The sequence below is a fragment of the Grammomys surdaster genome, unplaced genomic scaffold (genome assembly GCF_004785775.1).
Source record: "Grammomys surdaster isolate TR1022 unplaced genomic scaffold, NIH_TR_1.0 227, whole genome shotgun sequence".
In the NCBI taxonomy this organism is placed as follows: domain Eukaryota; kingdom Metazoa; phylum Chordata; class Mammalia; order Rodentia; family Muridae; genus Grammomys; species Grammomys surdaster.
This window is the reverse complement of record NW_021604672.1, coordinates 3,382,883-3,410,584: the sequence shown is the minus strand read 5'-3', so window position 1 is coordinate 3,410,584 and position 27,702 is coordinate 3,382,883. Positions and strand designations below refer to the sequence as shown.

The window sequence follows — 27,702 nt, the reverse complement described above, 5'->3', positions numbered from 1 at the left end:
CAACCTTCTGACGGAGGCTATGGGGACAGGCCACTTGCTGAGGGATACCCGGCTTCCCATCGCTGCTGGATGTGTACTGACCAGGTAGTGCTGGGAGCCCACTGTGTTTTCACCCTGGACCAGAAGTCTTTCTGAAGCACGTGGTTTTGAGTTAATATTTGTTTGCTGCAGAAAGCCAGGATGTAAACCATCCCTTCCCAGCTTTGCTTTACGAAAACAAGACAAAACACAGCAACAGAACTCTGGTGCACTCCAAGTGCTATATGCCCGGTTTATTCTTCAGGAAATTATATTTGTTTTTCTTTTACAAGAGCACAACAGGAACCAAAGTAAAAGAGTAATAGATACAGCACTCAGGATAAATCATATCTTTAAAATAATAAAAAAAATTTACACCTTGCCCTAGATCCTGTTAGTATTTTCATATGGGCATGATTGAAAAAAAACAAAAAGCAAGCATTTACAATTTTTTTGATAAAGTTTTTTTTTTTTATGCCAGGAATGGATAAATTGTCAACAAAATTTTATACTAATCAGGCTGATGTAAATCTATCTCAGTAACATTATATCATTAACAAATTTATTTTGGAAATAGATAAAAATATTGCCCCTTGATAATAAATCTTTTTTTTCCTTTGATGCAAACAGCTAGAACACCTTTTTCTTTTTGATATTCTAAGACAAAAAAATGGTTAATCTTCAGATTAATAAATTAGGTCATTATAATAATAAATTAATTTTTTTTAAGTTCAGCAACCTCTGTCCAAGTATTTACAACAATACTTGAAAGTTCCTTTACAAAACAGAACATATTTTCTTTTCACATTAAGCATACTGGGTATCCGTGTCTTTCACAACAAGCATTTTTAAACGAAAATCAATGCACGAGTGGGTCATTAGTATAAAAGTGCTAAGAGCTGTTTGAAAAGTTAACACTATAGCATACAGTCAGTTATATCTGAGGCAAGCTACAACAAACTTCCAGCTTACTGTGGACAATATTCCAGTAGTTGTTTCAAACAGTTGTTTGAAAAAAAAAATCCAGGAGCTGATTAGTGATGCAGATACAAAGCTGACATCAATGTCTCTGACCAGTGAGCAAATTGGAAACCAGGTGAAAGAAAATCCAAATGAAGAAGAAAAAATTTAATAAAGGAATATCCTTTCCATAGCATGTGAAATGCTGGTTGCTCCAAGTGTATACACACATACACACACACACACACACACACACACACACACACACACACACACCTTTTCTTTGCAATTAAACTGCAGGTAAATTAGATCATGTTATTCAAAAAATCCTAAGTAATCAGAAGCATTGCTATGGAATGCCTGTTTATCTGCCTTTGTTCTGGTTAAAATCTCATAAAAATACATTCAACAGGAAAACATAAATTGTATGTGTATAAATATATATGTATATATATTATATACACATGCACACAAATACTCTTGTTTTTGAAGCATAAGATAGTTACATAAATATTCCTATAATTGCTAAAGTTTAAAGAGGCATCTTTTTTTTTTGAGCTTCAACAAAGGTGCTTGAATAATATACAATTAAAATGAAGTAGTTTCTATTTTGTAGAATCAGTATATAATAAGGAAACAAAAATCCCAAACAGTCCTTTTTTTTCTCTTTCAAAAGTTTCTTCTTAAGCTAGAGCTTTAACAAAACTATGAACAACCAATGATATAACAGAAGAAAACAACAACGAACAATGAAGTGTAGCCCCTGGAAATGCCTGGTGTCCTTCGCCGGTGCCCTTCCTGTTACGTAGCAAGCAAAGCTCCAGTGCTCAGGTCAAGAAGTGACCTCATTCCTACTCATCTGCTGTCTCTACTAGGAACTGGCTGGTTGGCATGGAAGAAAACAGAAGCAGCAAAGAGTAACTGTATACATCCTTAAGAACCCGCTTTCGAGAAATGTTGCTATCCATTTCCCTGGCTTCCTCACTGCTTACTGCAGCTGTGACTGTATAGAAGAGAAACTTGTGGCTTTAGACCTGGGATGGCTATCAAGAGTTCTGATGCACTTGTCTGGTGGTATGGCAGCTGGGTTGCAAGGTCTTTTGTTTTCCTGCTTGTTCAGGCCCGACCTTTGCGGCAACCGACAGTCTTGAGAGTAACAGGAAAAAAAAATTCCTCTGGGCCATGGATTGCTTTTATTTTTACTGGCTTTCTCCCCGAGTCAAGCTGACCGATTTCTTTTTCTTCCCAACACTACCCTCCCGACCCATTTCCCCCACCAAACTCTCTGTCCCCACCCCCAAATGTCTCTACAGCTATCTTACAAGCAAATATACTTTAGCAAGTTTTAAAACTTTGGTTCTATGAAAACATGTGGTCAGTTATCTTGACGCCAGGTGGGAACGCTTGTTCTGCACAGTGCTGTAGACAGAGCCCATCCCGGTCCAGCCCTTAGTGCTGGACACCAAGTCACAGTCCAGTGCAATACGCTAAGCAGGTGCGCAAATCCTAGTTTACTTTAAAGAGCAGATTTTGTTGTTCTCCGTCTTTCGGAGCCTCACCCTTGCTTCTGCTTGTGTTCACACTGTTTGGTAGAAGTTGTCTGCCTGTAGATGGTTCTGTTTCTGCATGCTGTAGAAGCCACTGAATCGTGCATCTGGTTCGGCAATTCTTAACATTCTCTGGGAACTGTCCACCTGGACCCGAGTGCCTTTCTTGCAGTCCACAGATACCAGCTGATTATTCAAGGAAGAAGGCTGTTCAGTGAGAGATGGGGGAAAGGCCACAAAGAATTAGCTTATTTCTATATACCAAATGAACAGAAACGCAGACCCAAGTCAGTTGATACAACAGTTTCACCATTTGATGATGGCTAGTGTCCATGGGGCATGATGTCTCATTGTAGCTGTACCTATATGTTCATTAGTGAAATGACACAGTAACCATTTCTAAATCCTTGGCTGCAGGCTTCATTTACGAGGGTTCTGTCTGTACCCTGACAGCTCATGCCTTTATTCCAGAGTGTTTGTCCCCAGCCTTGGAGAGTGGTAACTGTGCCTTTCCTTGCTCAGCACCATGTTGTGATCTGGTCATGTGTTAAGCATAAAAGCTGTGCCCATGCATATTTGTCATGTGCACATGTGCACGCATGCATACACACTCACACACACAGACACCACACACACAGAGACACCCACACACACACACACACACACACACACACACACACACACACACACCAGACACACACCACACACACAGAGACACCACATACAGAGACACCACACACACACATACAGACACCACACACACACACACACACACACACACACACACACACTCCAAACACACAGACAGAAAATTTATTTGCAAGGGTGAGCCCACTATGGGAGAAGTTGGGGGAAGTTGGATGAAATATTCAGGTTGACTGATTTAGAAACCTAAACCCAAAAGGTAGAACTAGAGTTGGAACCTGTTTACTTCCTTAGTATACATGTTTCTTCCCATTAAACCAGGTCCTTTGATTAAAACAGAAACCTTTTTGTCCCTTGGTGAGAAGCTACCTCTGGACCTTTCATTATGTTATTTCAGGGTCTTTGTGCTGTCCTGTTTGCCCCGCCCTCTTTGCACGCTCGTGCTAAGTCTACTTGCCATCTTTTCACCCTCAGCATCTTCTCTCTTCATGGTTTCTTTCTCTTCCCATTATTCAAAAACTCAAAGATGACCAACTTGTGGCTTCAAATATAAATGGTAATTAGGACTCACCCCAGCAGATATCAGCTCCTTTAAACAGATTTTAAAAGCATATCCAAGTAGCTGGGTCTGTGAAGAGTCAGGACTCGCTAACTACTGGGTGACAGGCTTTACCCAGTGTTCAACCCAGCCCTGGGCAAGTATTATAAGTTTGCTTGCTAAAGCTTGATAAATACTTGGTGTTAAGACTAGCAGAATAAAAATGACATTGCCTAATATGAAACCTATTAAGAAAGTGTAGGGAAACAGGAGAGTAAGCTCGTGTATTCATCATCCATCCATCATTCACCACTCTCAAATGGTACCTTGGTTGGTGTCCGGTACCAGCATAGCAGTGGTATCCACTGCTTCTTCTGGTTGATGAGCAGGAAAGCTATTATGATGGACAGGCATATTATTATGGGAACCACAACGGAGACAATGGAGTCCAGCGATGAGTCCTCGCTTGGATGCAGCCTGTTATTTTCTCTGTAATCCACCTGGAGGTGACCCATATCTATGAGAGAAGAAACGAGCACTTAGTCCGCCAAACAGAATTTTAGAGGATTATTTTAATTACACTGCAAATACACATCAGCAGCTTGGTTTTACTACTTCCCGGTACTCTGGGCTAAAAGCATGATTAGAGTCTAAGGTTGAGCCAAGGGAGCTTGTAGAGAGTAAAGTACTTAGAGGGTAAATAGGATTAAGAGAAAGCTTGCAACAAAAATTAAAAACAACGAGGGTAAGAATGTTACTGATTGGGCAAGAAGATATTTCCTGCAGCTAATTAGGAGATTGTAAAACACTGGATAGATGTTAAAGTGATTAAAATTAGACAACTTAAACAACTAACATTAAAACACCTCGCTTACTATGAAAATATGTTATAACTTATAACGGATATATATTATTAGTGTGTGTGTGTGAAGGGCAGCAAACAGAACATTTTCAAAGAACAGAAAGATACTCTTTCTTAAGAACTCTTGTTCCCCCTGTGCTTCTACTATGATTCATTAGGGCAAACTCTACTAACAAACAGAGACCAGAACAAAGCATGTAGTAGAAGCTAGGTTTAATTAGATCAGCCATGAGACAGTTGAGTTGATAGTTTAGTTTGCTAAGTTCTGAGCAAAAATGCTTGCTTTTAAAAATTTGTTGAAAAAAATACCTTCTTGCCCTGATGAATCATAGTAGAACCACAGGGGGAACGGTGGTTCTTAAGAAAGAGTATCTTTCTGTTCTTTGAAAATGATCTGTGGGCTGGTGAGATGGCTCAGCTGGCGGGGTGAGAACAAGCCTGAAAACCTGAGCCGGGTCCCCAGGATCCACAGATGTGGTGGGAGAGAACTGACCTCAGACTTCTCCTTTGACCTCCACATGCACATACTATACACAAACACAACAACACAACATTACAAAAATACTCTAAAGATGAACGCTGCAAAGCTGGGGGCGTAACAACTCAGTACTAGTTACCTACTATGCTCAAAGACCTTGGTTTGACCTCTGGTACTTCAAAAACCAAAGCAAAACCACAAATGAGTTGTAGAGATACAGAAAAGGTACTACTTTCTGAAGCTTTAATGTTATTTTCTTCCAAATCAACCATTCCAGTCAGGTATCAGGGGCCAGCGAGTCAAACACAGAGGACATACTGACTGTCCTGGAAACTTGGCTTACAATGCTCTGTGGTATTAGGGCTATGGCTCCAGTGCTGTGTGTACACAGAGGAGACAAAGATTGGAAAGGAAAGCATCTTCTCAGTCCAGTCGGTAACATTCAATAGGGAGAGAAAAAAGAAATATCATCATGAAGGAAAATACCTACAACAAAAGCATTTTGTTGATGGGTTAGGTTTTAAATACAAAACAACTAAAAAGACTGTTTTCCCATATTCCAAGTGATACCAGGACTGGGTTCAAGCCTATGCGGCATCTGTGAAGACTGGGAAGTCAAATGAAGAGAAATCTTAGTAAAGAACGGACAGCTCTTTACAAACTTACATCTTTCTGTTCTGTTGGGATGCTAAATAGCACACCATGAAAAGTTAACTCTGAGCTTCCCTGGACTCAGAGACCACACCAGAGACACAGGTCATCTACATCTTTCAGATCAAAACGAAATGAATTACCAACAAGTGTTTATTTTCTACTCTGGGACTTTTAACAGCTGCTATGTAATGGATAGGTCCTCAGAAGACTACAGTTGGTGAGGCTGCTTTGGTGCTTGGATCTCAGAGTCTCTAACAAAGGAATATACACTGACTGAGTGAATGAACATACAATGCTAACTGTATGTCCAGTCAGAGTCAGAACCCTGGGTACCGGAGTTTGGCTCTGTGGTCATCTGGCTTGATCCAAAGATAACATTTATAATGTTTAAAGTAACACGATCACTAATCTCTTGCACAAAACACATCATTCCTTCCAAAAGAAACATAAGAAATGCACAATGATTTTGAAAGCATGTTTGGAGTCAACAGGAGGCAGTACTGAGCCAGGGCTTAACAGGAATTTAGACTCCTGTTAAGAGGAATTTAGACTCCTTTAAGAGAAGTAGTGACAGAAGTCAGCCAGACTTTGCTCATAGCTAACAAGAAACAAACTTACCTGTTTAGTGTATACAACTGAAAGGAAGAAAGGAATGAAATGAATCTGTAGAAATTGGCTCTGTAATAAACTTAAAACTCTTATGAGGTGACCACCCAGAAGAGGATGCTCTGTGAAGACTGGGAAATCTTAGTGAAGAACGACAGCTCTTGACAAACTTACATCTTTTGTTCTGTTGGGATGCTAAATAAATAGCACACCATGAAAAGTTAACTCTGAGCTTCCCTGCAGCCAAGGGGCAGTGAGCTTTCTTTCTTCCTCTGCAACATTCATACAAGCCTACAGGACCAGGCTGGGCATATTTATCCAATGCTCTACAGATACATTTGACTGATGTTGAGGTGTTTAATACATTTCAGCCATGGTCTTCCCCAGAGCAATTACTGACCTTTCATGAGCCATTTGAAAATATAGCATTTTTTTTCTTTTAAAATCAGTAGTAAACAAAGCAGATCACAAGACAGGACAGCTCTCAAGGGCCGTCCATGTTTACCTCTAGGGAGATGGATGATGTCATTCTCACTTGGGGTGGGCCACATGGGAACCTCCAGGTCAATCTCGCCACGATGATTTTTCTTCTCAATGGGTACATTGGTTGGCTCTGGCACATACATTTCTAAAAGAAGAAAGCATTTTACCAAGAGATGATGGGAGGATTGCTGCTTATTGTTGGTGTCAATATATGTGATCCAAATAGAGCCTTCAATTCAATGCCACTTGACCCAGGGGATGAATGACCCCCTCTCCCCATCTCAGTGGCTCACATCAGTAGCTTTGGTGGTGGAGGAAGCATTTCCCACAGTGTTAGCTGGAACAGAGACGTTTCTACTCTACCAGCCTTTTCTTGGGTCAAATGTTGGCTTCACAGTTTTGTGTGCGTCACAGGGACACTGGCATCTGTCTCCAGGTTTGGTTCTCCATGTACACCACCCCATCAATCTTCCGAAGACATGCCCTTGGTTATTCATGTGAGACATCTGCTCAAAACTGAATCTCCCCACCCCTTCAAAGGTCAAATAGAAACTCATTAGACACCCAAGGCCCTAAACGTCTTAGGCACCATTTATCTTTCCCACCTGCTTCTAAAACTCATTTGCCCTAGGGTCACTGGCTTGGCTTTTCCTATTTTGGGGTCTTTGGATAGAAGACTTCTTCATTCCAACTAAGAGAGACCATTCGACCTTTAAAGTCCTGCTCAAATCCTTTTTCTGTGAAGCATTTCAGAGCCATGGCTGCTTCACTGTGAAACTTTGCTTAGGAGCTCAGTCTGTGTGGCCTGAACCAAGAGTTGTACAGTCACTGCCTCCAGTGACTCCCACCTCCTGTCTGAAATACTGAAATTGTTCTTACTGTGATGGTTAAAATAAACTTGTTTTTGCCCTGATTTCTGGTAGGTGGTCAGTTGAGGGGGGACTGGGAAAGCAAACAGAGAAGGAACACTGGGGACAAAGGAAGAGGACAAGAGAGTTGGTGACCCTGGAGCCAAGTGCAGAATGCTTCAGGTAGGAAGGTCCACACAGCAGCAGCAGCAAGTGTCACTAGTCACCAAGCATGATGCGAGCTGGGAAGGACGTGTATGTTTACTATAGATAGTTTTCAAAAGTTGTTGTACATTTTCAGAACTGCTCAGACAGTGTTATGTGCAGAAGACCCAACAAAAGACCAGTAAAGTTCAATGCAGCACTGTCTGGCTGCCCCATTTGCAAGTAGCACAGTCCAGTTGTATGTCTAAAGTGACACAGCTCCCAGATTATTGTCCTATACACAACAAGATTCATTAACCCAGTGCTGCAAGGGAGACAGAAGCCTCAAGGTGAGGATGGAACGGCTCCTGGCTCACTGTGGGCCTCACTTAGAGTACGAGCCTACGTGTGGTCCAGGCTGCCTGGGGAGTCTCTGGTGTGCACGGGATCCGATTGGGAACACTGCCCAGAGGCTGTCCCGGTGAAGGCTAAGGCCTCACAGTTCTGGGATTAGGGCAGGGGATAAAGGAGTTGTTTTGGCAGGAGGCACAGGGATAGAGAACTAGAAGATTGGGGGTGGGGTCTGGGCAGCTGTGGGGACTTGGTTTGAAAGTGAGAGGTTGAGTAAGGCAGCTGATGTGAGGGAGTGAGAAGGATGGGAGGAGACATGACAGAGGGTGTGCTCTGTGGCTACATCACATGTGGGAGGAGATGGGTTCAGCTGAGGGGCTGGGAAAAGACTACAGATCATGGTGGGGTAGGGGCTCATACTGCTGAGCTAAAAAAAACCAATGATCCAGTTCCATCTTCTTTAATTGCAAATATTCCATTTTTGTTGTGATATACATTCACGTCATATTCCCTTGTGTGTTTGATCTGAGTCTTTTTCCCTTGGCTGGTCCAACACTGCACTAAACCCATGCTATTCTGATGCAGCAGGCTCCTTTAATGGGTGGCTGTACCCCACTTTATGGGTAGAGTATGCAAATTAGGGGAGGTACAGCCTTTATCTACATGGTCACAGTTCTGAGGACCCTGAGGACTTTGTGTAGGAGCATTTCAACTGGGCTGACCACAGCAGGACGATGGGTTAGATACCTGGGCACATTGGGCAGCAACTCCCTTCCACCTTGATAGGCTCGGCACAGGGTAATGGCGGGCAGCTGACAGTCGAGCAGAGGGTCTGGCCTTGCAGGCAGTAGCAGTGTGTGCAGCTGTCAATGTCCCACCGTTCCTCGTCAGCATAGGTCTTCCCACTGAAGTGACACACCACTTTCTTTGGAATTGTGTCTTCTAGGGAAAAAGAGGTCATGGTGAGGGTGACTGAGGGACCATCAGGGCATCTCAGCACAGAAACTCATTAGATCTTAAGATAAATCAGTGTCCCTAATGCTCACAAAGTAATATTAGCTTCCAAAACGAGGTTGTGATGTTGAGGATGGTAATGATGTGTTTAGCATTATAAGGACATCCACACATTTAATAGACACTCATCACCAGTGTTGATGCAGGCAGGACCCTGACCGAGAACCAGAGTATGGTGGAGGCAGCCTTGGGGATCCCTCTCCGATGCCCAGCACAGTTCCCACTACTGATAGGAAGTAAACCCAGGTGGACAGTGTGGATGGCAGAAGACAGGGCTGCTGGATAAGCGAGACTTCTGCCAGGACGGCATGCTCGGCCTTTCTCTTGAGCAGTGAAGAGGACAATAAGAGGCTAAGGGATGCCGCCTCAGAAGGTGATGTGACCAATGGCTTAGCCGATTGCAAGGATGGGGGGGCATATTGGGGTGTCTGGTGTGTGTGCAATTGTGCACTGGAGATAACCTCTGGAGTGGATAAAAAAGGATTCTGAATGACAGGTGAGACATTTAAATCCTCCCTATGGAGCTGGTGAGGGGCCTTCTTAGTTTACCTCAGAGGGAAACTAGGATCCACCCACATAGAAGCCCTCATGGGCTAAGGCAGAGGGAGTACAGTGTCCAAGGGGGGTTAGGCAGAAAGGAAGGGTGAGGCTTGAGGGGTTCTGGGAAATAACTACTGGAGTACAGATGGGAAGGTGGAGCACGAGGAAGTATCTTCCTGCCTTAAGTAGTAATAGTTGGTGGGCTTGTGGGGGAGGGGTCAGGTCAGGCTTGAGGAAATAGTCCCTGATATTCCTGTGGACCTTCCAGACACACAGGATGGATTTGTGAACTCTTAGCTTCTCTGGGTGACTATGTCCCTGAAACTGTCACTAAGCTAGAAATGTCTTACATATAGGAAAAGGTGAGACTTCAGCCAGTTACTGGCAGCTCTAGAAAAAAAAAAGATGTGGTGTAGAGAACTGGGGACAACCAATGTGAAACGCCCTTCTCATGTCCTTAAAATGTGTAGTCTACTCTTTGACCTACTAACTCTACTGCCTATAATCTAGCCCATAAAAATGAAAACCAAACCAAACCCTAAAGCAGCTGTCCTCGACACCACTGGGGGCTGCAGGTCAGACATTTACATTACGATTCATACAAGTAGAAAATTACAGTTATGACGTAGCAATGAGAGTAATTTTATGGTTGGGGGGGGTCACTACAGCATCAGGACCTGAGCTGTATGAAAGCACTGCACAGTTTGAGAAGCACTGGCCTAAAGGATATTGCTTATGAAGACATTCATGACAACATTAATTAAAACAGGAAAAAAAAACCAGAGGGGGATTCCTGCCGAACAATAGGAAAACAGGACAAAACCATGCTAGTACTACATAGGACTGCTGTGAAATGCATTGTGAGTTGTAAATGCAATAGGTTAGTGTTCCTATAACAGCCTAGAAAGAAAGTTAACAGTGATTGCTATACTTAAGGATGACGTTTACCTTTTCTTCTTTACTTTTGAATAGTGAAACTCATTACTCTTGGTTAACATGTCAAAAACATATAAAATAGCAAGCCCAACAGCACTCTCCTCCCTCTCTCATACAGTACACTTAGGCTGCCGCACACACACAGAGTGTGGGAGGACGATGCTCACACTCAAGTGAGGTGCTCTTTGAGTGGTACTAGCCCTCTCAGAACATTGTCAACTAGGAAAGCATAAGCAGCGACAACGGGCCGCTGTTGAATGACAGCACCACACAGTGCCTCCGACGATACTCATTCAGCAGCTCTGCGAGACCACAGTCGACTCCAGAAGGACAATTACAACATGGAAGAACAAACACTCTGAATACTTGGAAAGTGATGGGCTCATGCAGGGACTTTGGTCCACAGAGTAGGTAAAATTAAAGTCTCAATTTGTCACCCAAATACCTTTTCTAAATCCCATCAGGACTAAACATTCAAAGTTAACAAAATGACCATGGACACAGTGGGACCCATTATGTTAGCAATTCACAGAGAGCCCTGGGTTCGAAGTCTCTCAGAGATAGAGTCAGAGTTTCTGACCCGCTAAGGAGCTTGCAGTCCCTGGAGAATTATTTGCCCACTCATGTGGGCTGACTACTACTGGACCTGGGTGCTTGACACTTTCACCAGCTTATCATGGTTCCCCTGACGCTCTACTCATCCCCGAGGACCCCAGAAGTATGTCACTTTCAGGTTCAGTTCATCTGCAAATGACTTAATTCAGATTTGAGATTGGATTTGAAAAACTGTGTGTGAAGATGTTCAGGGCACAGCAGTGGCCAGCTGGCAGTCAGATGCTTCTTGTGTTGGCTCCAGTGTGCACTGGCCTTCTTGAGAAACTCTGAGGCCATCCAGTACATTCAGAGCACGGCAAAGGCTAAAGTGGTGTCGGATTTGAGGGGAGGTCAGAGTTAGTATACGGCTGCGTGTGCAGAGAGCCCGAGTCAAGACTCGTAGTGAGCCCTGTGTCAGAGACGAGATGTCATTCCTGATCTTGCTTGCAAAGTCCATTCGAACCAAAGTATCAAAGTACTTCATAGCAACTAAATTTGTTTCTCCAAATAGGGTATATAAACCAAGCCATGCTGTGCTAATAATGAATCTTCATGTGAAGCAAACAGATGTGACACTTGCTTTCGAGACAGTCCCAAATTACCAGGGCAGTTGCCATCTGGCCCAGGAAATAGTAAGATAGATTTTGGTTAATGAGTCTTCATAGAAATATATTTGCTTTTTTACTCAGTTTCTCTTGAGAAGTTAGTGATTTCAGAAGAGGCTGACAGTATAGAGCAGATGTTGGTAGCTGGATGAACCATGGGTTTAAGAAACTTTCATAATGGAAAACAGGTGTAAGTCTATGCAACTGGAAGGTGTTTATAATGAATTACTAGTCATTGAAGTTTTCTTGTAAGGAGTACTTAGCCTAAGTGAGACTACGTAAAAGCCACTCAAAGCACCTAGCCTGACGAGGAATGCAGACCTAGGGACTCAGTGTCAATGTGGCTTCTGGGTACACATGCTATTTGATTCTTATCACTGCATTGCTTTGCTTACACTGGCAATGACATCACATGCTTTGATTATTCAATACCTTGGATTCTTTGTAACTTCCACTCACTGGATGACTGCTATGTGCCAGTCATCAAAATAAGTATTTCACATGTGTCAGTTCCATTTGGTCTCTACAGCTCAGTGGACACGGTTATTGTTTCAGTTCTACAGAAAACGGAGGCATGTAGAAGTCAAGTCACTCATCTAAGATGCTGAGGACAGGAAGTCGGAGTGGGACAGGAACCAGTATGGCTTGGCTCCCCAACCCACGAATGCCTCTGTCTCCCAAGCATAGTGGCCTGAACTTGTGGGGTTTGGGGGAACCACCTTCTGGGCAGGCATCAGTGCCACATAAACCAGAGTCCTTATCACTCAGTGGCTCCAGGAAGTGGAGATCTCTCTCAGCTGAGTGGTACAGTGGTGAGGTCTCCATCCAGCAGGCCTTTCTTCTCATAGGCCTCACCTCCCTCTCTATTTCCCTTCCTCCTCTCTCTCAGAGGAAAATGACGACAGGAGAAAGTTCCAAGGAAAACATCAGGAACAACACTGATACATAACAACATTTCCTTTTAAAACTAATACATTAGGGATTAAGCATCCCACGAGCATGCTTCCCTTTGAAGCAGCCCTTGCGGCAAGGCTAAAACCGTATCTGGAAGATATTGCCGTAGCTTCAGACAGCTTTGGGCTTTTCCACTGGCAACGGCATCAAGGGCCAGTGTTGGAAACTTTCAGGACAAGACAGTCACTATTTCATGGTGACACCTTGGTTTGATAAGCTGTGGCAGTTTGCTTTCTCATCATGGGCCCCTTGACTGACCTATCAGATTCAATCAGGGATAGCTTCTTTCAACTAAGGGTTTTGCTGACACTGTCAATATGGTGAATATGGTGGGCCAGGAGTTGGGATCGGTTTGCCACGATGGCTACATGACAGGGGTTGTTTAAGTCAAAGAATATTCTCTCTCTCTCTCTCTCTCTCTCCCTCTCTCTCCCTCACTCCCTCCCTCCCTCCCTCTCTCCCTGCCTCCCTCCCTCCCTCCCTCCTTCTTCCCCCTTCTCTCCTTTGTATGCAAATTCAAACAACAGTATCTTTTACAGCCCAGGACCATGTTAAAAATAAACAGTGCCCTTTCTGGAGCAGAGCTCAGTGTGGTTTCCTCTGTTTGTCCTGGATTCTGGTTATAAAATGGTGAGAACTGTCTAGGCCTTCCATGTTTACTCCTAGGCTGAATTCAACTGTTTAAACTTGACAGTCTTGCATCTTTTCAAGATAAGAATAAAAGCTTAACAAGCTGTGGATGTTGGAGCTGGTTTTTACTACTTGAGCTGTTTTAATTACAAAATAAAGTTTGCTACAGGCCTTGGCAGCCACCCGTGCCTTTTCCCTCTATCCAGATTCAACCTACAGTCCCAGGAGTCACTCATATGAACCCAGAGGCCTGCTGACTCAACTAGTGCTAGACACATGAGCCTCTGCAAAGGAAGTATCTCCTGATGGCTTCCTGTTTCCTCCAAGGAAGGATACAGAACCCCAAACCCACTGTCACCTGCATTACAGTTTCGGTTTCTGCCTCAGAGCTAATCTCGGACGCTTCGGGTTCTAATTCTGTTGTGGTGCTCATGGTGTGGGAGTCACTTCCTGAGAGGAAGTCAGGCAGCTTTAGAAACTGCATCGGTTCTTTTAAATCTCCTGCTACACTACAGAGTCCAGAAAAGTAATTTACTCTGGGATCCTGGTAGCCAAGAAGCTAAATGCTGCTGTTGCTTTAAGAAATCCCTTGTTTATATCAATCCAGCACAGTCCTACTCTAAGATATCCTTTTTTTCCCGAACGTCTTCAGATGCAGGCACACTCACAGTATTGTTCTTAACTCCTGGCTTCATTCGTGAACAGGGCATATTTCCTCTGGGACATGCGTCCAGAGCAATGGGGGCTTACATTTAGTGGGTGTGCCAAAGGACTGGCTCATAGCATTCTACTTCAGTGTGAGTACTGAGCTTGAAATCTGAAGTGTGTGTGTGTAGCTTAGCATTTGTCTGTATATGCACGTGTGTGTGTGTGTGTGTGCACATGTATGTCCCCAACTTATATTTTGCTATGGCTTCTCTTACTGAACCCAGAACTGCCAGACTGGATGGCTAGCAAGTTTGAGGGTCTGCCTGTGTCCCTTTCTCCTTCATTGCTAGGGTTACAGATGTATGCTGTCACACCTGGCTTTTTACATGGGTAGTGGGGACACAAGCTCAGGTGTACCTGCCCAGCTACCTCCCCCACCTGATTTTAGATAAGCAATAACTGATGAGATCACTGGGGGTGGGGTAAAAAGGTAGCTTGTGTCATTGTGAGTAGTAAGAGGCTTAGAAGAGAGGTAGATAAAGCAACCAAGGCTTCTTAATGATCAAACATCAATACAGGGAAAGTACTTACTACAATATCAGTGTACACTTCCCATAATGCATTACAATCATTCTTCCTAACCCAGAAAGGGGTAAGACACACTTTGTGATAAGTCACTAAATCACCGGCCTGTGACGTCATTTTTCTTTATCAGCTTCAGTTGCGCAAATGCTAGACAGGAGTCTAGTCATGTTTGGAGAACACATAAAATGTGAGCACTCCCACGGGAGAAACTAATGACATCTTTTTTTTTTTTTTTTACCTAAAGGAAAAACTTAAGCAGAAACTGTAAGCAGCAAGAATTTAAGTAAATAATCAACAGGTCACTAGAAGTTTGCATATGTATAGGCACAGAGTCTGAGCATTCTGGCTAAAGGAACAGTGCAGACTCCAAGAGTGTGAAGAGGGACCTCAAATGGACTCATGTGCATGCAAGACCTGAACAATTTCAATGAGGGAAAGAGCTTGGAAAGCCATCCAATATTAATTATCTTCCTATAAAAAAGAAACAGACATTATCATGTAGTGTGGCTGCCACCTCTGTCTTTATTGATGTGTAAGCCAGTGGCCATCAAAGTCCTTTCTTCAAAACCCAGTTTTATTTTAGCTCATCTATTTCTCTGGATATGAAGTCTAACTCTATTATAAAGATCAAAAGAGACTTTCAGGTTTCTTCAGCATACTGTAATGAAATGGTTGCTTCAAATCAATAGAAAAGTTATAAACCTTTCCGAGTTCCATGAGCAGAAATCTGACCAACTGGTCGGCAGTGACTTTTGGTTGATCCTCATTGCATGCCAAGGGGACACGATGTCTCAGAGAATGTAATTCTTTTATTAAGTATCTACTGTGTGGTTGGTTGGGTGCTTCAAGGATCAAGTTCAAAGAAGTAGTCCATTTTCAACTTTAAACGAAGTCTTGTTTCATAGTTACGCTCACTAGTTCACAGTAAGGTGTGTGCGTGTGTGTGTGTGTGTGTGTGTGTGTGTGTATACACTGGAGATTATACACCAACATAATTTTGGAAATAAATAAACGTATTCTAAATGGCAGGCAGAAACAATGTGAGATTAAAGTGGCTCCAAAAAAGAAGAAAAAGAGATACAGGTTTCTTTAGGATGCCAGAATATTTCATCTTGTTAGAAAAATCTAACAGGTAGGATGTCCCAGTCTCTGCACTCACAAGAGATGTTTTATGCTATTAGGAATCCCTGCCAGCACCATCCAGGAGCCTTACCAAGTGGCTGCTCCTGGGAAGAGGCCTCTGCCCACCCTTATCATTGGCAGGCAGAAAATCAGGTTTGGCCTCTTGTATAGAAATAAGCAGGAAAGGGCAGATGCTGCTACGCTCTGAGACTCCAGTGCCAGCCCCCAGCCTCATCCTTCCTCTGTGTAGAAGGATTTTTAATATGAAGCCACCCATGGATATGGGCTCAGGCAGATGGTATGTCCCAGAGGCCCTCCCTGAGTCAACTGCAGACATATGAATTTCTGTTCACAATGTTGAGTGCCTGAAAAGGATGCTGAAGGGAGAAACTAAAGCTGCATGAAAGATGCAGAAGGAGGTGCTTCCTAGGGTGCAGGGCAGGACCTAAGCAAACTGAAATCAAACACTGTTTATTTTTGGTGCGGTAACTTTAGACCAGTTCCAAAGTTAGTGCAGTAGATGACAACCAGAATGTTTTCCTACGTGCACCCTCTAAACAATACGCAAGGGCCCATTCTGTTTCCTTTGCATTTCCAGCACCTTCTGTTCCTTTCTTTTCACTTAACCATTTTTAATACTAGTTCTCACAATGGCAGTGACAATCTGGGGCCGCTGTGACTGGCAGCTGTGAATGGCCAAGACACTTCCCTAGGACAGCGAGCCCTCCACAACCAGGTCACAGCGAATACCACATGAGTAGTTCATGAACTCCTCACATGGCGCTAGCTTCTGAAACCCAAGTTAAGGGTCCCATCTTCTCACTCTGACAGGGATGGCCACTCTTCAGAAGGTCAGCAGAGTTGTGCTGTGCTGGCCTCTCTCTTGGTGGAGCAAGAAGCTCCACACTACCACAGGGAGGTAAATGCCACTCTAAGAACATTGTTCAGACTGCAGCCAGTCTGTACTGTGGGAGCAGTGGGCCACTGAGCCAGGGTACACTCACACTGGGATTACATCTCCACATGCAAACATGGCTTCACTTCCTTTGCACACTACCATTAAGAAGCATAGGTTTCCTCTATAGGGGGCAACTGAGGTGGATTTTATCACACCACCAAGACACAGAGCTAGTATGTTTTATAGTTGTTATCATAACTCTGGTTCCAAGGCAAGTGCCTTACAATGTACACAAGCTTTTAACTTTAAGGAAACACATCGGAATATTAAATTCTAGTGTCCTAACATTATGACTTAAAAACCACATAATATTAACTTCACAAATTTTAACGATGTTGATGTAAATGGTTATTACATTTGATTCTGACAGATATATGTGCATATAGAAATCTAAGGCGATAGCATTTGGATCAGTCAGCCTGAAACACAGAAAAGCAGGAGCACAAGAAAAGTCTCATAGCAGACAGTGTGGTGTAGAACATAAACCTCTCCATTATCAGGGAGTGTTTCTCTATCCATTCACTGAAGATTACCACGAAATTATAGCCCTGCAGTGCACTGACAAAAATCACGGATTTGACTCAAGCCAGGCCAGCTTGTCTTCTTGTCTTAGTGCCACTTCAAATATCAGTACAGACTCAACACACCCAAACACGAAGTACAGCTATACGCTAATCAGAGAGAGGTACCCATGAGGAAAAGGCTGACTTGGTGAAAGAATCATCATCCTCACAGATCTTTAAACATCTATAGTAAAGACATTCTGAAATGACTCAAAGTCATATAAACAGAATATCTTAACATTGTTTATATGCAAGTTATAAGCCATGTGTGTTTCTGTTTTATGTATTTAATAAACAAACAGCTCTTGTCCAAAAATAACCAACACTAGACAAAACGTCTTAAATTGGTTTCTAGCTGAGATTCTCAAGTGTGTAACTTAAAATATCGAGTAAAGTAACCTGCAACTACATCCTTACGAAGCCATGATTTTCAAGGTAATATTCTGATTAACATTTCTGACTCAGCCAGCACACTGGTTCTGTTCTCCTAGACCAGCCTAGTGGCAGCCCATCTGACTTTCCTGCTTTTCAAAGCTGACAGGGAATTAACCCCATCTGTTAGACTAAGGATAGTCTTTCTAATCAAAGGAGTACTCTTTCCAAGGACTAGCCGACCTGGAAAAACTGAATCACTGGCATAGAAAGGGTCCATGGGAACACTCATGCCCCCCATGCCAAAGCTGTGGGCACGGTATACATCCTCACAGATATGGTGAGTGTAGGTGGGGTGCCAGTCATTGAAGTTTATTCATTTGCTTTGCCCTAGGGAGTCATGGAGCCAAGATCTCATTCAGTCCTGGAAGACTGTTTCCTCTGGATAGGAAGGATACAGGCATATAGCATGCAGCTGGGAGCAAAATGAGGATGCTTTACAGTGGCCTGGCTCTTATGGTGAAGCACGTCATAACGAGGCTCTGGAAGTTCCAAGGAGCCACCTGTCATGCCTGCTACCACACACCAGAATTTCCAGACCATTGTTTTCTACCTGATTCACACTCACACCATTCTTAAAAGCCATCTTTTTATAGTTGGAAAACCTATGAAAATACAATCTAAGGCTTGTGTGTATTTGTGTAGGAAGGCAGAATACAAAAAATTAGAAAATCAATTAAGATGCTCCATTAAAATGATTGGGTAATTACTACTTAGTTTTGTTCGAGTAGAAGGATGAATTCCCTAATGATGAGCATTATAAGCAATTAGACAAAGCTGCTCACTTTTCAAAATTAATCACCAATCCTATTAATTATGTCTGTATTACACATCCTACTAAATTAGAACACGTAATAGGAGGCCTTCACACATCAAAGGAGAACCATTATCACCGCACATTAGTGTAATGATAATTTAGCTGAAAGGAACACAAACACTTGTAATTAGAAGCCTACTTTTAGGAGGATCACTGCTTTTCCTTACTCTTATGCTGAGAATAAAATAAAAAATCCAAAGGGAAAAAGCAAGCAAACTTCTTGGTTTTGATATGAGAAGAAGCCAGTTTCACAGAAGCTGTTCAGTTGTTAGAGTGACGGCTACCTAGGAGACCCGAGGACACAGCAAGGCCAGTGCCCCATGGGATCTGTGCTCTCCCCAGTGAGATGGTGTGATTCTGAGGACTGACAATCTGGGATGAGATTAAGAATGGCCTAAATAGGACCCAACAGGAGCACTGGTCCTCAGTGCTCTGTGGGAAAGCACTCAGGTGTCCTACAATGTGACAATGATGGCCTGTCCCACCATCTTTCTTTTTCTAGATGACTAAGGGTCAACACCTCTGGCACAGCTCTGAAGTACATTTGGGAGTGCTGGCTTTACCCAGGCCTGGTGTCTCTGTAGAGGAGCCAGGCTGATGGGAAGTTGGAACAAACCGGTTGGTAAGAGAAAATACCCCAAGAAAGACTAGGCAAGTCAGATAGGAAATCTCATTACGTCATGAAATCAACTTTCAATGCCTGGATAGCAGAGTCGAATGAAAATGGGAGTAATTTCACAAGAGTATTTCAAAACAAGTGTGACACAGACAAAGGAGGCTTAATTAGGAATTCGAGTATACAACCACAGGTATGGAACAATGCATTCATTAATACAGCATGAGTTGTGGTTTTCAGATGGAAGATCTCTCATGTTCCCTTAAGATGAGTCCAGGCTTACAGAGTACCTGCATACACATGGAGGTGGGCAGGAGGGGAGGGTGCTGGAACAGACTATGCACTTACGTGAACCATAATCTAATGAAAGTGCTTATAATTTAAAGTCCGAGTCACACATTTTGGCCCAATAGGTCTTATTCTACCCTACATTAAAGAAGAATATTAGTCTAAATGATTCAGAAACTAGGAGTATGAATGAAAAATGAAAAACAGAAGACAGAAAATAGTGACTGAAAATATTAAGGTCAGAAGGTTTCTTTCTACAATTCTGGGGCATTGTTTTTGTGAGGAAGAGAAGTGATTTACTATTATCACATGAAAGCTAACTTACAACTCAAGCAACCACTCTACTGACAAAGCAAGAAACACAAGAGGAACTTTCAGCCATCCAAGAATTTCAACACAAGAGAAATTTGTTATTAGATTTTTTTTTCCTCTCCTTTGAAGCTAACACAGAATCCTTAGACCTCCTGGGCTCTGATTTCCCAAGGATTAGCCATGTAATCCTGGGTGGTTCATTAATTCTTCCCTTTATCATCAGAGTTCTGATGTGTAAACAGGCGCTACTGTCTGTATCCCCGAGTGAAGACAGAACAGTATCCTAGTTACATCTTGGCTCTGGATTTTCACCAGATGCAGTGAGTGCCCTTTCTTGTACAAATTTTGGTTAGCTCTTTGAAAAGTAAGTAGCTAATCTGGAAGTGTGTCTCGTTGTATTTTTTGTTCTGTTTAGGACCAAACCATCCTGGTTTCTGTAGATACTCCTGATCTGGAGTTGTTATTATATCACAATTATCCAGTCCTCACTCAGAGAGCATCCAAGTTTAAATAATACATTATATAGATGGTCACTCCAAGGAGAGAGCCCAGCTTTCAGGACATACTGTTTATAAAATTCTCCCTCTCCCTCTCTCTCTGTCTCTGTCTCTCTCTGTCTCTCTTTCTCTGTGGGGTGTGTGTGTGTGTGTGTGTGTAGAGCGTTTTGTGGCCAGAGACTCTTCTTTTCCAGGTACGTATTCCAAATACTTGCAATGACTTATGTCTAAAAAGCACACAGAACCCACCGGGCAATACGTGTACAATGCCTGTAATTAGTAACAACTGACATGTGTCTTCATTTGCTACTCTGATTATGGGCTCACCGTGGGACCGAGACATGTCTTGTGTCTCATTTGACTTGAAGATGCAAAAGCAATACAGATAGTGAGGGCCTTGGAAGCCAGGCTTGTCCTTGATTAGAGCTGCCAGCTGTCTCAGCCTTCCCTTCTGGTCCCCAGAGCAGCATCTGGCTCATGGCCACAGGACTGGTTCAGTACGGACATTAGAGGGTAATAGTCATATGTCCTCTGCTTACAAGATGTGGCACCACAGGCCACGGGGAGGAGAGAGTTCTGTTAGTAACTCGGGCCTCACTCTGTGCTTAGGCCATCAACATGGACAGCCATTGTAGCTTAAACAGAATCAAGTAACTGCCTCATAAGATGAGGAAGACAAACAAATGGGAGATTTAATGAATACTTCATATTGAGTTGGTCTCAAGGGAAAGCAAGTTTTATATAATAAACATCCTCTAATATGGGAATGGTGTGCAGAGGTGGCTACTGAAAATAATTAGGGAGCTGGGACGATGATATTGAAAACTCAGAACGCGCAGAGTCCCACTGGAACACAGTGGTGCTATAATGTCATTATGTTCCAAGACAGCATCTATTTATTCTTCACACATCCATCTTGGGAGCACAGCTTCCCCATCTTTCCCCTGATTGATGTTCCCACATTGGCTCTGTGTGGCATACCAACCAGAAAAACTAATTTAAAAAAATACTAACTGGTCTATGCAATTGGCTGCCAATGTTAATTTAGGGGTCACTGGGAGAGATGAAAGGTGTTTTCTTTTTTCCTTGATCTTACCTAGGCAGTAGGGGCAACACTGGCCTTTCCTCAAAACCGGTCTTTCACAGGCCACGGAAGGGCAGGACTCAGAGTAGCAGCTGATGGCACTATCCATGCACACGCAGCTGGTGCAGACGTCCGGCTTCCAGGACTCAGCCGCCAGAAAGATATCCCCTTCATCATTCCTGCAGTAGCTAGGCACGCTCTCATTATGGGATGTGGAAGGCTGAAGAGGGTCATCTGGAAAATCGAACATACGGGTCAGCAAAGACGATGCTGCAGGCCAACAACTACACAGCATAGTTAAGTGTCAGCCAGGCTTACAAAGGCATCCCTCTCTAAGGCTCTGGGTGCCTCATTAAAAAACAAAACAAAACAACAACAAAAAATACGGCCAGTCATAAAATCAGGAAGCCTGCTTCTAGCAAGGTCTTGTGTTTTAAAACGGTAATAATAGGAAAAGACTTGTCATTGAGATTCTGTCAAGGAGCCTGTGCAGGGTCTACGGCCTTCTTCCTTACCTCAGGGAAAGTCTTCGTTTTCTTTGGAGGCTCATGGGACTTGGATCACAATGGATCAACCAGGAAATCCTGACCCTGTTTTCCCAGGCTCCCTTGCAACTGGGGGGGCGGGACACCTGATCTAGCTGCAGCTCAGGGCTAATGAAAGGATTTCTAGGGGTGCTTCCACTTCCTTCTGAGGGTGGAGGCACCGCTACCGCCCTCCTTCCACATTCCTGCCTTGAAGATGAGGTTCTGTAGTCAAACTTGTCTTAGCCCCTGGGCCAGAGTCAACAGTGATCCATATTTGCTACAAGCTTCTTCTAAAGGATATGAAATAAACCACTGTTAGTTTAAAATTTATAGCTAGATTCTCTTACTTGCAGGCAACCCAATCCTAATCATTCAATACCCAATGCCCTGCAAACTTGTCCATACGCCGATCTGAATCTGTGACATTCCTAAGTTTAGACATTCCCATTAGTGAGGGAGGGGCTAGCAAATAGAAGGGCACACCCAGGGAAACCATGTGCGAGCCCTCTGGTTGTGCTGTGGAAGGTCTTCACATCAGACGACAACTTGAAACGGAAAAGAGGCTCACTACGAAACACAGGCATCTCTTTGGTATCCAGAGATTACTGAGTCAGCATTATGAACCCTGCTGTAATGGACACACAGTGGGGATTATCTTGTGTGCCTCTGAGTCAGCATCATGGACCCTGCCATTCTCAGCCAAGAGACAGAAGTACGAGGCAGACATGGAGTTATCACATGCTGTAGAAGCTCTAAAATGCAGCATCTTTCTTCTGCTTGCTTCATGAATACACCACGCCCTCCAGTGAGCACATCTGATCCTCTTTGAAGACCAAAGCAGCTGCTTCACCTGGGGCACTCTCTGAGGACCAGAGGAAAGCTAACACAATGGGATCACAAAGGCTTTCCTTAAGCACAACTACCTCTCCTCTCATCAGCCCTGGGAACAGAGTCACAAAGACCAGACGTTGGTTCCACTGGTCTAGCTCACTAGGGAACTTGTCTCATGGATGGCTCTTCACATCCCATCCATAGTTTGTAAAATAGAGAAGGATGGAGTTCTGCTCTCAGAGACCTTTCTGAGGTCATCTATGCCTAGAGAGAACTTCTGTAAGAGAGAGGCTACTGCTAACTTTGGTTTTGTCTGGAAGTAAGCTCTAGACCCTGAAGTTCCAAAGATCTTGCATTAGCTTAGTTCTTGTAAGCAATGTTCAACTGGGGCATTGTGCTGGGATTACAGCTGTGCAGCATCATGGCTGCCTCTCTCCTGTTGGGACTTTGGGCAAGTATCATACTGGTATCCTACTCTTTCTTCAGGATCCACTTCTGTGGAGGGCCATGCCCTGAGGCAGACCACAGGCAAGGCAGAATAAGAAGGGATCCCAGAAAGGTAATCACTATACAGACACAGGTCTTGTAGACGAGTACATAGCCTTCTTAAACCATTTTAGAATGTGGTAACCTAAGGCCTTTTTCTAGATGTGGAATACAGAACTTATGGATGTTCCTCTTCAAATTTACTGCGATGTAGAAACCACTGACATCTTAAGTTTAAGTTTTGGATAACGGGAGAGAGGCAAACATGGCGGCTCAAACTTATAATTTCAGCACTTGAGAAGCTGAAGCAGTATGGTTAAAAAAATTCTTTTATTGCAGCAATCTAGATATGAACAGAAAGCCCCAAAAGATCCAATGAGGAGTTAGTAGCTCATTTAAATACAACTCGGCCTAGCTAGATCCTCATTCACAAATGCAAAAGCAACCTTTGGAATGCTGATATATAAAAAAGAAAACTTCAAAGTTTAAATGAGAGCCAACACTGAGTTATCTTATCTCTATATGGAAAGGAATAATGTTAGTCACCCTGGCCTAAAAAACCCACAGAGATCTGTTTGCCTCTGCCTCCGAGTGCTGGGATTATTGCCCAGCCGGCAATGCAGATTCTTATTGTGAAGCGTGGCCTAACCCTGGTCTGGGCCTTCTCCATGTCCTCTTCCTGTATGAAATCTCTGAGTGCAGTCAGGTGTCACATCAAGGAATCTGGGCTTGCTGTCCTAGAGAAGTGTCTTCTACACACCGTGTCCCTAGCGCAGGGACACAGAACACTTTTCTTTCCCCTAGCATCTCCTGAGTCACCTGCACTAAAGCACACACACACTCTCTCTCTCTCTCTCTGTTCTATGAACCATTAGTTTTTTAAAAGTAGAACGACCACAGTGTACCCCCTGGGAGGGGAGGGGTGCAGGATCTCTCTCTCTCTCTCCCTCTCCCTCTCTCTCTCTCTCTCTCTCTCTCTCTCTCTCTCTCTCTCTCTCTCTCTGACTATTGCTCCACAGGATAGCGGCCAGATGTTCCCGCACAGGCTCTTGGGTTGAGCACAGAGCTCACCCCAACGTGCAAGTCTACAGGACCATCAGACACAGCTGCATCCTTCCCTCCACGAGTGCGATGTGCCACCATGCTGGTTACCTGTACACTGTGGGCAGCAGGAGTCCTGGGTGCGGGAGGGGTTCTGGCAGAGCAGTGGTGGGCACACCTCTGTCTCACACAGCACGCGGCCACTATGACAAGTGCACTGTGTACAGGAGTCAATGTTCCAAGTCTCCCCCTCCACAAAGTACTCTCCTCCGGGGGCGTGGCAAACGGAAGGCGTGCTGAGTTCTGGCTTCTGCACCACGAAGTCATCTGAGGAATGACAGAGTGAAAACAGGGGAAATCAATCACCTGCAGCTTCTTCAACTACCAAAGGAACTGGCGGCGTTTGTTTTAAGGGAGAGAGGAAAAAGTGAAGTGTCTGAAGAGTTTCTCTCACCCTGTTCTCACCCCACCAATAGGAAAGGAAGGAACAGTTTCCATGCCAAGAAAGAAGACAAAGAGCTAATCTCAGGAAGTGAGGTTCGAGTGGCTGAGTCTGTCGATAGTCCTGAGAGAATTCAATAAGAATTAAATTACATGGACATTCTCTCGCTGTAGCCTCCCTGCGAGTGTGCCGGAGGTGTCTTGAATAAAGACTGCTCATTTACTGAATGCTTGTTATGGTCCAATTATTTCCAGGCTGGGCACTTCTCACTTATTTATTTCATTTCGTTTCTTCCTTCCATTGACCTTGTGAGGGAGGCACTATTATTCTATTCTACATATTTTGAAAGCTACCAGCTCAGAGCATTAAGCACAGTCAAGGGGCTGGAACCAAAGTCAATGGTTATTTGGATAATGGATATGCTTCTAGATTAAACAAAACTTCCAAATGATGGATATCCTGTCTACTTTATTATCTTGGGATTCTGAGCACTTTTATGCTTGGAAATATGGCCCACTGTCAAGAGCCACACCTCACCTCAGCCAGCTGTTAGTACCCAAGTGGGAACGTGTCTACATATCACAGTTTGAAACCCCTCACCTGAGACTAAATGTTTGGTGGACAACCATCAGCAACCAGAGAGATGCCTCGAGGCTGATGACAGTGATTTCTTTCCCCAGAGAGGAGGTGGCTTTAGAGAGACATGAATGTTGAAATGTCTACAGAGGTGCTGGGAGCCCTGATGTAGTGCCGGGAAATGAGAAGGCAGTAACTATATTCCCGGAGTCCAAGTACAACAAGCGCTTCAAGGAGGTGTTGACAACAGTGCATCCTGCTGAGAAGGGGTCCAGAGAAGTCACTGCTGGATCAGGCTGAGCGCTCAGCGGATGCTGAAGATCGAGGGGAACCACCCTGTCTGTATAGCTGTGCTGAGCGCACCAGGGCTGTGTGTAGTGGGCAGTAGTGGGTCAGTAATACGGATGGGATACAGCGTGGGCTGTGGGGGTGACTTTCAGGTTTCAGGGCAGGTTTATCTCAAGGGAAGGGGAGACTGGGACGTAGACTAAGCAGACACACACCAGAAAACGGACAGCTAAAACCCCAGTATTTGAGCAGGAGAGAAGGAAGTCATGAAAATCAGTGTTGGTGGAACAAGATGCTCAGGGTATATTTCCTGTTTCTTATAGAGAAGAAAAAAAAAGTTTCATTGAAAAACTAATACTGGAAAAGAGTCTCTGATGGCATTCAAGAAGGGCTTCCGGGGGACAGCCAGCAGGGTCTGTGGGGGTTCACCTCCCTTGTGTCCCTGAGAAACATGGAGGCTGGAGAGACAGCGAAGAAAAGGTTAAGGGTGAGACAGGGCGTGGGAAGTATGGAGAGACAGTGCTACTTGGTGGTTATACTGCTGAGTAGTTAGGGAGCTCTGCCTTCCTCCCAGGAAACACTGACTGCTCCAGCACAGGAGGTGCAAGAAAGGGGTCCATGACTGCAGAAAGCCTTCTGGGGTGTCTAGACAGAAGAGCTCACATACAGCAAATGACTAAAGAGTCTGGAAAACCGTTCGTCTACACATGTGTGCACAGGAGTGGTTTTTGTATATGTACATTCAGAAAGTTGCACAGTGTGTGTGTGTGTGTGTGTGTGTGTGTGTGTGTGTGTGTAGGCCAGAGGTCAATGTCTAGCCCATCTATCTATCTATCTGTCTATCTATCTATCTATCTATCTATCTATCTATCTATCTATCTATCCATCCATCTAATCTATTTGTGTTTAATAGTTTTCCACTGGACCAGGAGCTCACCTACTAGGTTTGATTAGCTGGCCTGTCTCAGAGATCCTTTAGTCTACCTGTCCCCCAGTGTTGGAATTGCACTGTGAGCCACCTCGCTTGGCTTTTTAAAGATTCTGGTGCTAAAGATCAAACCCAGGCCCTCATGCTAGCACAGCAAGGCCTTTACCAACGGAGCCATCTTCCAACCCCAACAGTATGTCAATCAGCTGTATGCTTTAGAATTTCCCAAACTAGAGAAAGATACTTCTGGCTCCACTGACTGCAGCTCTGTTTTGATCTGTGTCTTTTTATTTCCGCCTGTCTTGCTCCGACTTCTTGGGAGGAGCTGACAGAGAGCCGGGTGCAGGCTCCCAGTCGATACGCACCTCTAATAAAGCATGTCTTGAGGAAACAAATGATTTTTCTCTTCCTCAAAGAATTGGCACAGACAGAGTTCTACTCCATCAAACTGCTTCTGACCTGGTGGACACAGTGGCTGCTCATATTTTACTTGCAAAATATGAGAAAAAAGGAGACAACTGATCGAGAACACATCTAACTGCATTATGAGAAAACAAAACAAGATGTTTATTCTGCATTTATGTGTCAAGTGCAAAGGTATGGGTGCTGCCAGTCTGGTAATTGCTGAGGCATACAGAATCTTAGCAGCTGAGGTGGTCGTTATGTACTGGAGGTACAGCAGGTAGAGCCTGGCCAGCATGAGTTAGCTTCCCGGTTCTGTTCTAACAACTCATCTTGATTATTTTATTATTATTATTATTATTATATTATTATATTATTATTATTATTATTATTATGACTTGTGACCATCCCAAATGTCTCCATTTGGCAAGAAGGCCACCCGTCCATTATTTTTCACAAGAGCAACAGCCACGGAGTTCAGTAAATCTCTCCAGTATTACTCCCTCAAGTAGTACTTGGTAAGTTATAAGCTTTTATGAAGTAAAACTCTCACCAGCCCCCTTCAGTTAACTCAGGCCTTCAATCCCAACATGCTAGCGGTGAGCTGGAGGGTTGCATTTACATATCTAAGTCCACAAACCTCTAGGAAAAAAAAAAAGCTAGTCCAAAGAGCACTATAACCGAGTCAACCATTCAAAAATATGAAGAACCATTTCCACAGCTTTAGAATTTTTCTTTGGTCATTGGCTAATTATTCACAGTAGCCTGCTCAGTCTGTGGCTGTTAATAACAGAAGCCACAGACAGCTGAGAAGTGTCCCGAGGATTGACCCCCCACTTCCCCCAGAGTCAC

The 27,702-nt window shown here is 43.8% G+C and overlaps 1 protein-coding gene across 2 annotated transcripts in view; it reads right to left on the bottom strand.

Annotated features, from left to right (window-relative positions):
* Positions 1 to 241: 241 nt before the first annotated feature.
* The window catches only part of Crim1 (cysteine rich transmembrane BMP regulator 1), a 173,555-nt gene continuing 146,094 nt past the window's right edge, over positions 242 to 27,702 (bottom strand). Inside the window, exons 12-17 of one of the 2 annotated variants that reach the window (XM_028773451.1) lie at positions 24,326 to 24,541; positions 21,342 to 21,563; positions 8,882 to 9,076; positions 6,814 to 6,936; positions 4,035 to 4,225; positions 242 to 2,732 (exon numbers count right to left, since the gene is read on the bottom strand). In XM_028773451.1, the coding sequence (XP_028629284.1) occupies positions 2,556 to 2,732; positions 4,035 to 4,225; positions 6,814 to 6,936; positions 8,882 to 9,076; positions 21,342 to 21,563; positions 24,326 to 24,541 (1,124 nt within the window). In that variant the 3' untranslated portion in view covers positions 242 to 2,555. The remainder of the gene's footprint in view (positions 2,733 to 4,034; positions 4,226 to 6,813; positions 6,937 to 8,881; positions 9,077 to 21,341; positions 21,564 to 24,325; positions 24,542 to 27,702) is intronic. The other variant, XM_028773452.1, reaches the window with a different exon arrangement.